General features: G+C 47.1%; 1 protein-coding gene across 1 annotated transcript in view; it reads left to right on the forward strand.

Moving 5' to 3' along the window:
- ADCK1 (aarF domain containing kinase 1) overlaps window positions 1–12,787 on the forward strand; it is a 133,356-nt gene that overhangs the window by 69,397 nt on the left and 51,172 nt on the right. Inside the window, exon 4 of the mRNA XM_023726124.1 lies at window positions 11,890–12,048. Coding sequence (XP_023581892.1) covers window positions 11,890–12,048 — 159 coding nt within the window. The remainder of the gene's footprint in view (window positions 1–11,889; window positions 12,049–12,787) is intronic.

Consider the following 12,787-nt stretch of genomic DNA (forward strand, 5'->3'; position numbering starts at 1 on the left):
AATGGTTACCAAAGGATGCTGATACTTTGTTTCCTCTCTCCTGTGTTTTGGGGATGTAGGAACATCTAAAGGTTGTTGGAAAAGGCCTTTGGGGTCTCTGGGGTTTGTGAGGTGGGTCCATCAGGCCTCCCCAGAAACGAATGTGAGCATCGAGGCCAGGCTTTCTCCCCAGTGGGTGTGAGCTGTGGATGGGTTCCTTCCCCAGGAGGCAGACCTGGGAATGCCACATCTGGCTGGATTCTGGTTTGGAGTTTTGGCCATTTTCTTCCTGGTTGTCTCCTGTCTGTGTCTTAGTCCCCTCACTTACAGTTCACACATGCTTTTCCCTCAGCCTGGAAGGCTCTTCCTTCCTTCATCCTTCAGACCTCAGCTCTGTGTCACCTTCTCAGAGAAGCCCTCCTTGCCCAGGCTTTTACAGGACCAGCCACCTCTCCCTTCACTGCGGTTGGCCTGTATTTGTGATGACTTGGTTAATTCCTGTCTCCCCACTGGACTTTAAGTGCCCGTAGTGACTCCAGAGGGCAGTCACTGTACCTGATTTGGACTCACTCCCCTTGAGTTACCAGTGCCCTGCAATATTAATTACTCAATAAACATTTGTTGGATGAATAAATGTAGCAAAGATTTCCTCCTCTATAAAATGGGGCAATAATATCTGCTGTACCTAACCTCAAGAGAAGGTTGGGAATTACATAAGAGCACTTTGAAGGCACCAAACATTATGCAAATATAAAGAACACCAATGGTGGAGCATTCATTGCCTGCAGAGAAAGATATATGGTATTCCCTTATAGCAAACCAAGCTCAGCTTCAAGTAAGAGGTAGAGGTCTTCCTGTGGGCAGCCATGTAGGCAGGCTTGCAGTGTGGAAGCTGTAGAATTCAGTTGCCCGATTCCTGGGTCTGAGCTCTTGGTTCCTCCTCTCTCTCAGCCCTGGGATGGGATGTGAGTACTTGGCCTCCTGGAAACTCTGTGGCTCCAAGGGCCTCTGTGTCCTGATCACCCAGACGCTACCTGCCCGGGCCAGGAGCTGGTCTTGGGGCCCTCAGCTTCATACTGCACTGTGTCCAGGATCTCTGGTCTCTTCTACCCCAGAGATCTCTGTCACAGGCACTGACACAGACATGTCACCCTGTGAGGCTGAAGGAGTTATTAAGATGGGGAAAGCTGAAAGATTAGATTTATGACAGCCAGAGGTGGATTATGAAGAATAATTTATCAAATGTCAGAGCCTGCAGCCCACAATTTACAGAAAGTTTGCTTAAGCTGAGGAGATCTGATCGGACTGCCCCTTCCCCTACCTCTAATGAATGACAGATCTAATGGATGGCTTCCCAGGCTGGCCAGCCACACTGGGTATTTAGCTGCTTTTTATTAATCATTATTATCACATATACAGTCTCTCTACCCACAATTCCCGAGGTGCCCAGCACTAAGAAGCTCCCTCCTATAGTCACCCTGAAGGAACTGTAGCCACTTCTGGGAGGTGTTTCAGCTACCCTGGATCAGCTGGAAGTCCCCAAAGTCCTCTTGTCAAGAAGAGGATAGAGAAAAATCTAACCTCAGCTCCATTTATTCATTTAGCAGGTATTTGTTGAACACTAGTTATGTGTCAGGTGCCTTGGATACAATGCTGACCAAAACTGGAAGAATTCTATAGTCTTGAACGTAACAGGGTGATTGTTGTTGTTGCTAGGTGCCTTCAAGTCGGTTCTGACTCATAGCGACCCTTTGTACAACAGAATGAAACGCTGCCCGGTCCTGTACTATCCTCACAGTTATTGCTATGTTTAAGCCCATTGTTGCAGCCACTGTGTCAGTCCATCTCATTGAGGGTCTTCCTCTTTTTTGCTGACCGTCTGCTTTGCCCAGCATGATGATTAAGTGAATATAAACGGAAATAAAAGTGTAACAGTGGCCGTTGCTCTCCAGGAGGGGCACGGGAACTCTGAGAATATACAGAGGGGAAGGGGCAGCTCAGCTGTGATCTGAAGGTTGAGTGGGAGTAACTTTGATGAGGAGGGGAAAGGGAAGCAGTAGAGACAGCATGTGCAAAGTCCCTGCAGTGGGGGGAGTGGGAGGGTGTGGCTGAGAGAAATCATCTGGCCAGAGCAGAGACAGTAGGGGCAGAGAAGATGGGGCAGGAGCTGGGCAGGGTCCAACTCTGTGGGTCATGTTAAGGATTTTAGTTATGGGAGGTTAGTGAATTGGTTTAAGCAGAGAGTAGTGTTATGATCAGCTTAGGTTTGGAAAACTTCCCCTAGCTACATGTGGCGTATGGGTTGGAGGTGATAAGAACGCAAGTGGGTGGGCCAGTTAGGAGGCCATTACAGTCTTCTGGGTAAATGAGGATGGTGGCTTACACTCACTGACAGAACAGGACTGAGACCTGGAGTTGTTGACTCCTTGTCCAGTGCTCTTTGCATTATACCACTCTGCCTCTTCTCACTGGAGGCATCAGGTGGAGTACCCACTGCTCCTGCTACAGTTATTGGGAGCCTACTATGGGCTCTATTTTAGACCCTTTCATACAAAAGTCCTAGGAGGTTGGTACTAAAATCTCTATTTTACAGGTGAGGAAACTGAGGCACAGGGGGTTTATGTAACTTGCCCAGGCTGGTGCCCAGTGGAGCTAGGACTTGAGCCTGGGCGGTGTGACCCAGAGCTTGCATGCCTCTCAGGCCCAACTGTCCTGACCAGCTGTTGGGTATGTCCCAAGGAGCACACCCACCGCCACGCTAGAGTGTGGCTGCCCCTGGCTTCTTGCTTCCCTACCTGCCAGCCAGGTTGTCACCATCCCGAGGGAAGAAGGAAGCTTGGTCTGACCTGTAATGCCTTTGGCAGAGCCAGGTGGATAATTACTCTGTGTCTGGAGGCTCTTCAGCAAATTGGTCAGCATTGAGCACTGGGCTGGCCTCCTAGCAGCAATTTAGATGGGAACACTGTTTTGTAATTTCTGGGGTTGACCTTCGGCAAGAATGGCCTCAGGTTCTGCCGATGGCCCTTTGTTCTTTCTCTCAGCTTGGCAATAGCAATAGCTAATGGCTATGCAGAACTGACTGTTTGATCCTTTAGAACCCCAGAAAGAACATAGACTCCACAGAAGACAAGGTCTGTGTGTCCTTGAGCTGTTACTGGCATTATTTTTTATTATAATAAATTGCTCTGAGTGGGAAGCTTGGGAGCTCCCACTCTGTGGCAGGGCAGCTGGCGAGTGGGGCTGAAGCCCAGACATGGAGTGGAGAGGGGACATTTGGATGCCTTGGCCTCTTCCTGACCTCTGAGGGTCCAGAGGTGATATTGGAGGTCCCCTCTTCTTATCTTGCCAGAAATCCCCTTCAGGACTGGGTGAAACAGCAGTGTTCAGGGGCACTGTCTCCAGCAGGCCCTGCTAAAATGCAGGTATGTTCTTCAGAGAGTCTGTTGCCTTCTTCCACTTGGACATTCTGCTGAACTCAAGTCTTCCATGGGCAGGGACTGTGTCTCTTTGCCCATGTACCTAGCATGGTTTCTGTCACATGACTCGCCTGCATAACTATTTGTTGATGATTGGCTTGGGCTAAAGAATTTAAAATTGGTTTCATTTCATATACCAACTCTGGTCAATTGGTAGTGCCTGCCTGAAGCCCTGTGTTGAGAAAGATTCTGAGGCATTCTCTGGGCCCAGTAGGAGTGAATGTTGTGATTGATTAGTGATGTTTGGCTTAAGTGTTTTTGGGGTGTATTAGTTAGCTATTGCTGCAAAAGAAATTACCCCCAAATTTAGTGGCAAACATTTGTTATCTTACAGTTTCCATGGGTCAGGAATTTGGGAGTGACTTAATGGATGGTTCTGCCTCAGGATCTCTCATGAGGTTGTAGTCAAAATGTCGGCCAGGGCTACAGTCATTTGAAGGCTCTGCTGGGGCTAGAGGATCTGCTTCCATGATGGCTCCCTGTTGGCAGGAAATCTTGGTTCCTGACCATGTGGACCACTCTTTAGGGCTGCTTGCATGTCCTCATTGACATGGCAGGAGGCTTCCTCTAGAGTGAGCGATCCAAGAGAGAAAGTGAGGAGGAAGTCTAGTGCCTTTTTTTTTTTTTTTATTGATGTAATTAAATGTTTACATTTCAAGTTAGTCTTCCATACAGAATTTTTTTTTTTTTATAACATACATTGTTATGAGACCCCAACCGCTCACCCCATTCTGCGACAGCACACTCCTCCCCTCCGCCCCTGATTCCCCATGAATATTCATCGAGCTCCTAACTCTCTCTGCCTTCCCCTCTCACCTCTGGACAGAAGCTGCCCCTTTGGTCTCTTATATCTACTTGTCTAAGAGGCACATTCTTCACGAGTATCACTGTATGTCCCACAGTCCAGTCCAATCCCTGTCTGAAGAGTTGGCCTCGGAAATTGTTTTAGTTCTGGGGTGATGGAGAGACCAGGGGCCATGCTTTCCGGGGTGCCTCCAGTCTTAGTCAGACCATTAAGTCTGGTCTTCTTACTAGTATTTGAGTTCTGCATCCCATCGTTCTACTGCTCCATCAGGGACCCTCTGTTGTGTTCCCTGTCAGGACGTTCATTGGTGGTAGCCAGGCACCATCTAGTTCTTCTGATCTCAGGCTGATGAAGTCTCTGGTTTATGTGGCCCATTCTGTCTCTTGGGCCGCTACTTTCCTTGTGTCTTTGGTGTTCTTCATTCTCCTTTACTCCAAGTGGGTTGGGACCAATTGATGCATCTTAGATGGCTGCTTGCAAGCTTTTAAGACCCCAGACGCCACTCACCAAAGTAGGATGCAGAACATTTTCTTAATAAGGTTTGTTATGCCAATTGACATAGATGTCCCCTGAAAGCATCGTCCCCAGACCCCGCATCCCTGCTACTCTGTCTCTCAAAGTATTTGATTGTATTGAGGAAGCTTCTTAGCTTTGGTTTAGTCCAGTGTCACAGTGCCTTTTATGACCTAGCCTCAAAAGTCACACACTGTCACTTCTGCCATGTTCTTTTCATCTGGGGTGAGTCATTAAGTCCAGTCCACACTCAAGGGGAGAGGAATAGGCTCTACCTTTTGAAGGGAGAAGTATTTAAAAACTTGTGAACATATTTTAAAACCACCACAGAGGAGAATGAGCATGCATGTGCCACATATTTGTTATCACTGTCAGATGTCACTTTAGAAGGTATAGGAATGACCCTAAAGAGGTAGGGTACAACCCAGGCATGTTTAAGGGGGAGGAGTAGGGATTGCAGCAAAGTGGGGTATCAGCTGGTAGGGAAGCTGTAAGATGTAGGTGTGCCTGCAACTGGTCCTGAGAAATGGAGGGGATGGATTCCAAACAGAAGGAGTCATATGAGACATGTTGGTGGGTGTTCTCAAGTCAGACATCAGTGCTGCAGAGGCTAGCTAAATAGAGCCATCTTGTCTGTCTCAGGCCCAGGGTGGGGAGGCGAGTGGGTGAGGCTCACTCCAGCCACTTCCATTAGCGGCAGACGGGGACTTGTCTCTTCTCCCCGTTGGGCTCCCGTGGATGGCAGCTGGCACCCAGCCAGACATTGGGTGGGCCATCTTGAAGCAGGAGCCAGATGTTGTTTGCTGCTGATGCCATAGTAACCTGCCTGAGTTGGCTCTTGCTCACATGTGCTGGGCAGTCTCCCCAGCTTGTAAATGGGAACTGCCTGGTCTGGCATGTAGGCCTGGGCTTACCTGCATCGGGGCAGGCTCGTCTTTTCACCATGAGCCAGGCTGTTCAGGGTCTGTTAGATGCATTATGGATAGACCCATTACCGTCAAGTCAATTCTGACTCATAGCGACCTTATAGGGTCATTATGGATACAGTCATGTAATTTCTGAACCCCAATTTGGCCTGATGTGTATGGAGACAACAGGATTGGACCTTTGAAATTGGGCCATCTGGGAGAATCCAGGACATCCCCCATCCTGTGGGTGGTGAGCCGTGCAGGGCCAGAGGCTGGCTAGGCTATAGAATCTGGTGTGGCTGGCTGAGATTCCAAGTGAAATCCCCCAGGATCCATATAGTGGCCTCTCCAGAAGATCCCCAGTTCTACTCTGATGCACATGGGGTTGCTATGAGTTGGAGTCGACTTGACTCGATAGCAACTGTTTTTTGTTTGTTTGTTTTTTCCTGTCACCTTATTTTAGACTGAATAAGGACCCTGGCCAGTGGTTGGCTGCTCGTTGTGGCATTTGGAAACGTTGCCCAGTAGCCTGGTATCTTAGTTACCTAGTGCTGCTGTAACAGAAATACCATAAGTGGGTGGCTTTAAAGAACAGAAATCTATTTTCTCACAGTTCTGGAGGCTAGAAGTCTGAATTCAGGGCACCGGCTATAGGGGAAGGCCCTCTCTGTCAGCTCTAGGGGAAGATCCTTGTCTCAGCTTTTCTAGCCCCAGCTTTCCTCGATTCCTTGGCGATCTTCACATGGCATCTGTCTCTGTCTCCCCCATTATGTGCTTTCTTGTCACTGTGTCTGTGCTGCTGCTTATAACCAGTAAGTGATTAGGTTTAGGACATACCCTACACTGATGTGGCTCATTAACATAACAAAGAAGACTTCATTTCCAAACAGGGTTCCATCCACAAGTATAGGGGTTAGGAGTCCAACACATATTTTGGGCGGGGGGCGGGGGGGGGGACAAAATTCAATCCATAACAACTGTCTTTGTGGGAAGCTGCACAACTGAGTTTCTGAGTCTCACTCTGCCCTGTAACTTGGGTGTGAGGTCCTGTGGTCTCCTGATTCCCAGACCCCAGCTGAAGCCAGCCTGCTGAAGTCTTAACTGCCTGTCTGCCAAGCCCCTCAGGGATGACGTGTATTTCTTCTTACCTCTCTGATGCTTTTCTGTTCATAAAAAGAAACCCCCCCCAACATATGTGCGCAGACACACACACACACACACACACACACGCATACACAAACCTAACCATACAAAGCTAGAGAAATTCTTTTCCTGATTATTTTTCCTTCTCCAGACAGAGACATCGATAGATTTGAATCATGGGCCGACAGTAATTAAAAAGCACATAACTAGTCATTTTAAAATGCATTTGTTTTACTTAATTGATTTTGCCAGCAGACCCGGAGAAAAAAAGGAATAGGGAAAAGAAAGCTTTAGAAAGGGAGAGAAGTTTCCGAGAGTGACTGGAGGCAGCTGAGGGCCCTGCTTGAATCTAATTGCTGCAAATGCTGCAGTTTGTTTCTGCTGATGGTTTTCTCCTGAAAGGGCTGGGGGCCGAGGCCTGATTGGAGGGGCTTGGTGTTTGTTTCAGCTGCAAAGGGGGTATAATTCTGCTTTTGGGACAGGGCCTATTTTTCCTTACTATCTATCAGCATAAAGTACTTCCATTGAACACTTTGAATCAAGGTTCCATTTGGAGATACTTTATTCATATTTAATTACAGGCTGCAGCACCAATCTTTAATTACCTTTTTAATAAGCGAGCTAGGAACATCTACTAGCAATCAAGTGTGTGTGTGTGTGTGTGTGTGTGTGTGTGTGTACGTGCAGGAGGGTGTGAGCATGTGACTTGTTTCCTGATAGAGAGGGAAAGGATGACTGGGGGTGTGGGGGGTTGGGGAGGTGTTAGGTGGGTGTGGGGTATGGGTGGGGAACGAGGGCATCTGCCTAATAGCTTCCCTGTGCCATGAGTGGCACATCTTCGTTTCCTGTGGCTCTTTTTGCTTCCTCTGGTAAGATTGGGGATTTGGGCGCCTGTTCTGAGTCCTCACAGCTGGGCCGTGTTCAGGGTGCTGAGTTAGCAGTTGGGTTTGGATGGGGTCTTGGGGCCCCCTCTATCCCCCTGGTGGGAGCAGGGGAACTGTAGGAGGCCCCCTTTCTGTCCCTTGGGCGTGTGGTGGACAAGGATTCCTCTCACCTGGGAGACTGGGATACAACCTTTCCTTCCTCCACCTCCCCACAGGATGCTCTTGGCAGCTGGTCTGGCCATGTAGCCCTAGTTATACCATGTCACTCTTTGGTTGCAATGACTTTGCAATGTCCCAGCAGTGACACTGGTTTGGAGACTGACTGGCCTTCTCAGAGAATGTGCAAATGTCCCTGGGGAGCCAGGCTGAGGCGTGGGTGGGAGTGGGGTCAGATGACCCTAAAGTCATTGTGCAGCAGGAAGGTTGGGCTGTTCCAGGTGCCTGGGAGATGAGGGTCTGGGTTTACAGCTTTGCTCCAGAAAACACCTTCCTCTGGAGCTGGTGCTCCTGCAGGAACCACCAGGCAATTCCAAAGCAACTCGAGGGTGATCTCATCATGCAACAGCTGGGAATGTGGCTGGACCCTGTCCCAGCAAATGAGTGAAGAGAGGGTAGGAACTCAAATGCACTGAGCCCCTTGTGGGTGCTGACTTCTATGCCTATATTCATTGATCCCAGCTGGGACCTGAGAACACTGTATCCGTCAGAGCCCCTTCAGCTGTGTGTGACAGAAAACCCAACTCAAACTGACTTACACACACACAGAGGAATCATTGAATGGGTACTCAGGCATGGTTGGATCCAGGGGCTTAAGCATTGTCTCCAGGATTTACTCTTGTCTCTTGGCTCTGCTATCCTCTTTGTTGCTACTTGTGTGACCCCAGGCAGCTTCGACTTATGTTTTTAATTTCAAGTTCAGCAGAGAGACTCTCTTTTCCTCCAATTTGAACAAAAGTAAAACAGTTGAGTCTGATTGGACCAGTTGAGTCACGTGTCCATCTCTGAAGCAATCACTGTCGCCAGAGGCATTCAGTTTTCTGATTGGCCAGGCCAGGGTCTCACAGCTATGCTGGAGTAACCGGTAGAGTCCACCTGGGTAAAACTACAGATGATATGTACTTTGACTATTCTGGAAAGTTACACACTTGAGGTCTTTGAATTAATAGGAGTATGGTTGCAGGAAGGTTCTGGGGATCGAAGCATGTCCAGTCATTTTAAAATCAAAGAGAAGAAAGAGTCTATTTGGTTTTCCCCAAATGGAGAGAATAGTAGATCCATTCGCTTAATATATACTTATCTGGCATCTGCTAGTTCCAGACCCTGTTCAAGATACAGGGAATTCAACAGTGAACCAAACAGATAAGAATCCCTGTACATGGAGCTAATGTTCTAATGGGTTTTATGGGGACGATGGTCCCAGGCCCAGGTCCAGAATAAAGGGTTCTTATGCTGAGAGACCCAGGGTGATTTGGGGTGGATGACATGGAAGAATCTTACCCTTAGGGATTCTGGAACTCAGAAGGAGGGAAAAAGACAAGCTTGTGGTTGGAGGAGAAGGGGGAACTAGACATCGGGAGGGGATACAAATAAAAACCCAGTGAGAAGAAGGGGCACAGAAAAGCCAATACTGTACCCATCTCCTGTGACAGAAAAATGTTAGCCCCTCCCTGTGTTGTCTGGGTCTTTGGCCTCAGCAGGATGTTGATAAATGGGATAGAGTTCAGTGAAATCAACAAAAATGATGACAGGGCTGGAGGGAGTGATTTATGAGAAGAGATTAGCAAAGTGATGGGGCAGCGTGGCAGACAGGACAATGGGATGGTGGCCGTGGTCAGATGACTTCTGAAGTCCAAGGGGAGGAGAGAGCATGGGAGGGTGGGGGAAGGCGTGTGACTAGTTGTATACGTACACACTTATACGTGGATATGTGTGAATGTGTCGACTTTTTTCCGGAATTTGGAGGATATACAGAGGTTTAAAAGGGAAGAAATGGAGGGGATTGAAATTTTAGCCTTGGGCAATCTAGAAAAAAGCTCTTGGGGACCTCCTTCCCATTTGGTGGAATATTCTGGACCATGTGGATGTGATCACTCAAATCAGAAAAAAAATTTTCTTTAAGAAAATTGGTATGACATTCCTGAGAGGGAAGGAGGGAAGGAAGAAGGGAAGAGAAAATGGAGGAGTAAGGAGTATACTTTCCATTTCATAGAGAAAGTGAGATACAGCAAAGGCAGGTGAGGACCAAAAGCAGGGCTTCTGGCTTGCAGCCTTGGGGTCTCTGTCCGTGTGGCTGGACTGGGAGTGGGCTTGAAGCCCCATGTGGAGACTGCTGCTCAGGCAGGAACAAGAGTTGGCTGTTGTGTCTGGCATGTTTGGCCTGGAGGTTTTGAGTTCTCCAGGTTGGTGGAATTGGAACATCTCCTGTCTGATGCCTATCTTGGCCTGCCCTAGGCCCAATTCTGTTATTATTTTTTTATTGTACTTTAGGTGAAGGTTTACAGAACAAATAGTTTCTCATTAAACAGTCAGTACACATATTGTTTTATGACATTGGTTAACAACCCCATGACATGTCAACATTCTCCCTTCTCCACCTTTTTTTTGGTGAAAGTATACATAGCCGAAGATACACCATTTCAAAAATTTCTACATGCACAATTCAGTGACATTGATTACGTTCTTCCAATTGTGCTGCTATTCTCACTTTAGATAAAGGTTTACAGAACAAAATAGTTTCTCATTAAACAGTACACATGTTGCCCTATGACAACGGTTAACAACCCCACTACATGTAATCTGTTATTATTTTTAATTGAGATGAAATTCACATAACATAAAATTAACCATTTTAACGTATACTATTTAGTGGCATTTAGTAATGCCTTAGTTACCTAGTGCTGCTATAACACAAATACCACAAGCGAGTGGCTTTAAAAGAACAAGAATTTATTGTCTCATAGTTTTGGAGGCTAGAAGTCCAAATCAGGACATGGATTGGCTCTAGGGGGAGGATCCTTCCTTGTCAGTAGCCCTGGGCGTTCCTTGGCGTTCCTTGGCATTCCTTGGCTTACTGAGGGATCTTCATATGGTGTCTGTCTTCCTCCTGTGTGTGTGTCACTGTGTCTATTCTCTTTTATAAGACACCGCTCAAAAGGGATTAGGTTTAGATCTACCCTACCGTGGTATGTCCTCATTAACATAAAAAACAAAGCCCCTATTTCCAAACAGGGTCACATTCACAGGTATGGGGGTTAGGACTTCAACATAATTTTTGGGGACACAATTGAAAAATCTGTAGCAAGTACATTTACAAATTATGTAACCATCACCTCTACCCAGTTCCAAAACATTTTCATCCCTCCAAAAAAAAAAAAAAAAAGGTCCTGTACCCATTAAACAGTCACTCCTCACTCACCCCAACCCTAGCCTCAGATTGGCAACCACCAATCTGCTTTCTATCTCTTCGGGTTTATATATTCTGGATATTTCATACAAATGCAGTCATGCAATATATGACTGTTTCTGTCTGGCTTCTTTCATTTAATATAATGTTTTTGAGGTTAATCTGCATTGTAGCATGTATCAGTACTTCATTCCTTTTTATGGCTGAATAATATTCCATTGTATGTGTATGCCACAGTTTGTTTATCCATTCATCTGCTATGGACATTTGGGTTGTTTCTACATTTTGGCTATTGTGAATAGTGTTGCTGTGAATATCTGTGTACAAGGATTTGTTTGAGTACCTGCTTTCAGTTCTCTTGGATATATACCTAAGAGTGGGATTGCTTGGGTCATGTGGTAATTCCGTGTTTAACTTTTTGAGGAACTGATGTATTTACTTTTGATTCTCCATATGTAAGAGCCCAGGAGGTACAGTGGTAGATAATTAAATGGGCAAATGATGTACATTTCTGAACATTCTAGACAGTACTTCATGCTTCACATGCATGAAGATATAACCTCCAATGGTGTCTTCTGCTCCTCTCCTCTCCATATGCCTGAGTGGGAATCTCCATGGCAGCAAAGGGCCCAGGCAAGGCCCTGGGTTGGCACACAGAACTCATAAAGCAGAAAATCCGTTTTCTGTCAGCATTGGAAAGTGCTGACTCTGGCCCGTCTTCCTCTTAGTGAATTAGGTCATCTTCTCAATTGCTCTGCCCTTTCTCCACTTTTGACAGATCCACGATTTGTTTGTGAGCTTTGATGACACCCCTCTGGGGGCTGCCTCCCTGGCTCAGGTCCACAAGGCAGTGCTACGTGATGGGCGGACAGTGGCCGTGAAGGTCCAGCACCCAAAGGTGCAAGCTCAGAGCTCGAAGGACATTCTCTTGATGGAGGTAAGAGCCTTCCCCTTCCTCCTTCCCTTGTCCTCATTCTGCACTTCACTGGGATCCAGCAGCCTTGGTTAAACTGGTTCAAGGCTGGCGGTTGGGGTGTGGCCCTTTGAGCAGCAGAGTAGGGAGAGGAGAGCTTGAGACCATGGTGAAGGAGGTGTCATGACAATTCTGCGACCTTGGGACCTCATGGCTGGGTTGGCCAGCTTTTCCATATTTGTCCTTGGGAGCTGTCTGTGTGTGGTCTCAGAACAGGGTGAACAGCTTCTAGGGTCAATGAGACTTCAAGGCAGAAGTTGTAGAAATGAGATGAACCAAAGGTGATTTTCTTGAGAGTAGAAAAGTTACATCTTAATTTGTTAAATTATAACAAAATGGAGCCTGTGGACAACCAAGGGGTACAAAAATGACATACAGATCACGCAGAAATGTTTGTGTACTTTGCCTGTTTGCTTATCTGATACTTGTTTTGAATGAACAAGCTTACATGCCTGAAAATGGCCCTAGGAGACCTCCACCAGACTGAGTCCAGTACAGCTAGATGGTGCCCGGCTACCACCACTGACTGCTCCAACCAGGATCACAACAGAGGGTTCTGGACAGAGCTGGAGAAGGATGTAGAGCATAATTCTAACCCACAAAAAAAAGACCAGATTTACTGGCCTAAAGGAGACTGGAGAAACCTCGAGAGTATGGCCCCCAGACACCCTTTTAGCTCAGGGGTGAAGTTACCTCCAAGGTT

The sequence above is a fragment of the Trichechus manatus genome, unplaced genomic scaffold (genome assembly GCF_000243295.1).
Source record: "Trichechus manatus latirostris isolate Lorelei unplaced genomic scaffold, TriManLat1.0 scaffold00010, whole genome shotgun sequence".
In the NCBI taxonomy this organism is placed as follows: Eukaryota; Metazoa; Chordata; class Mammalia; order Sirenia; family Trichechidae; genus Trichechus; species Trichechus manatus.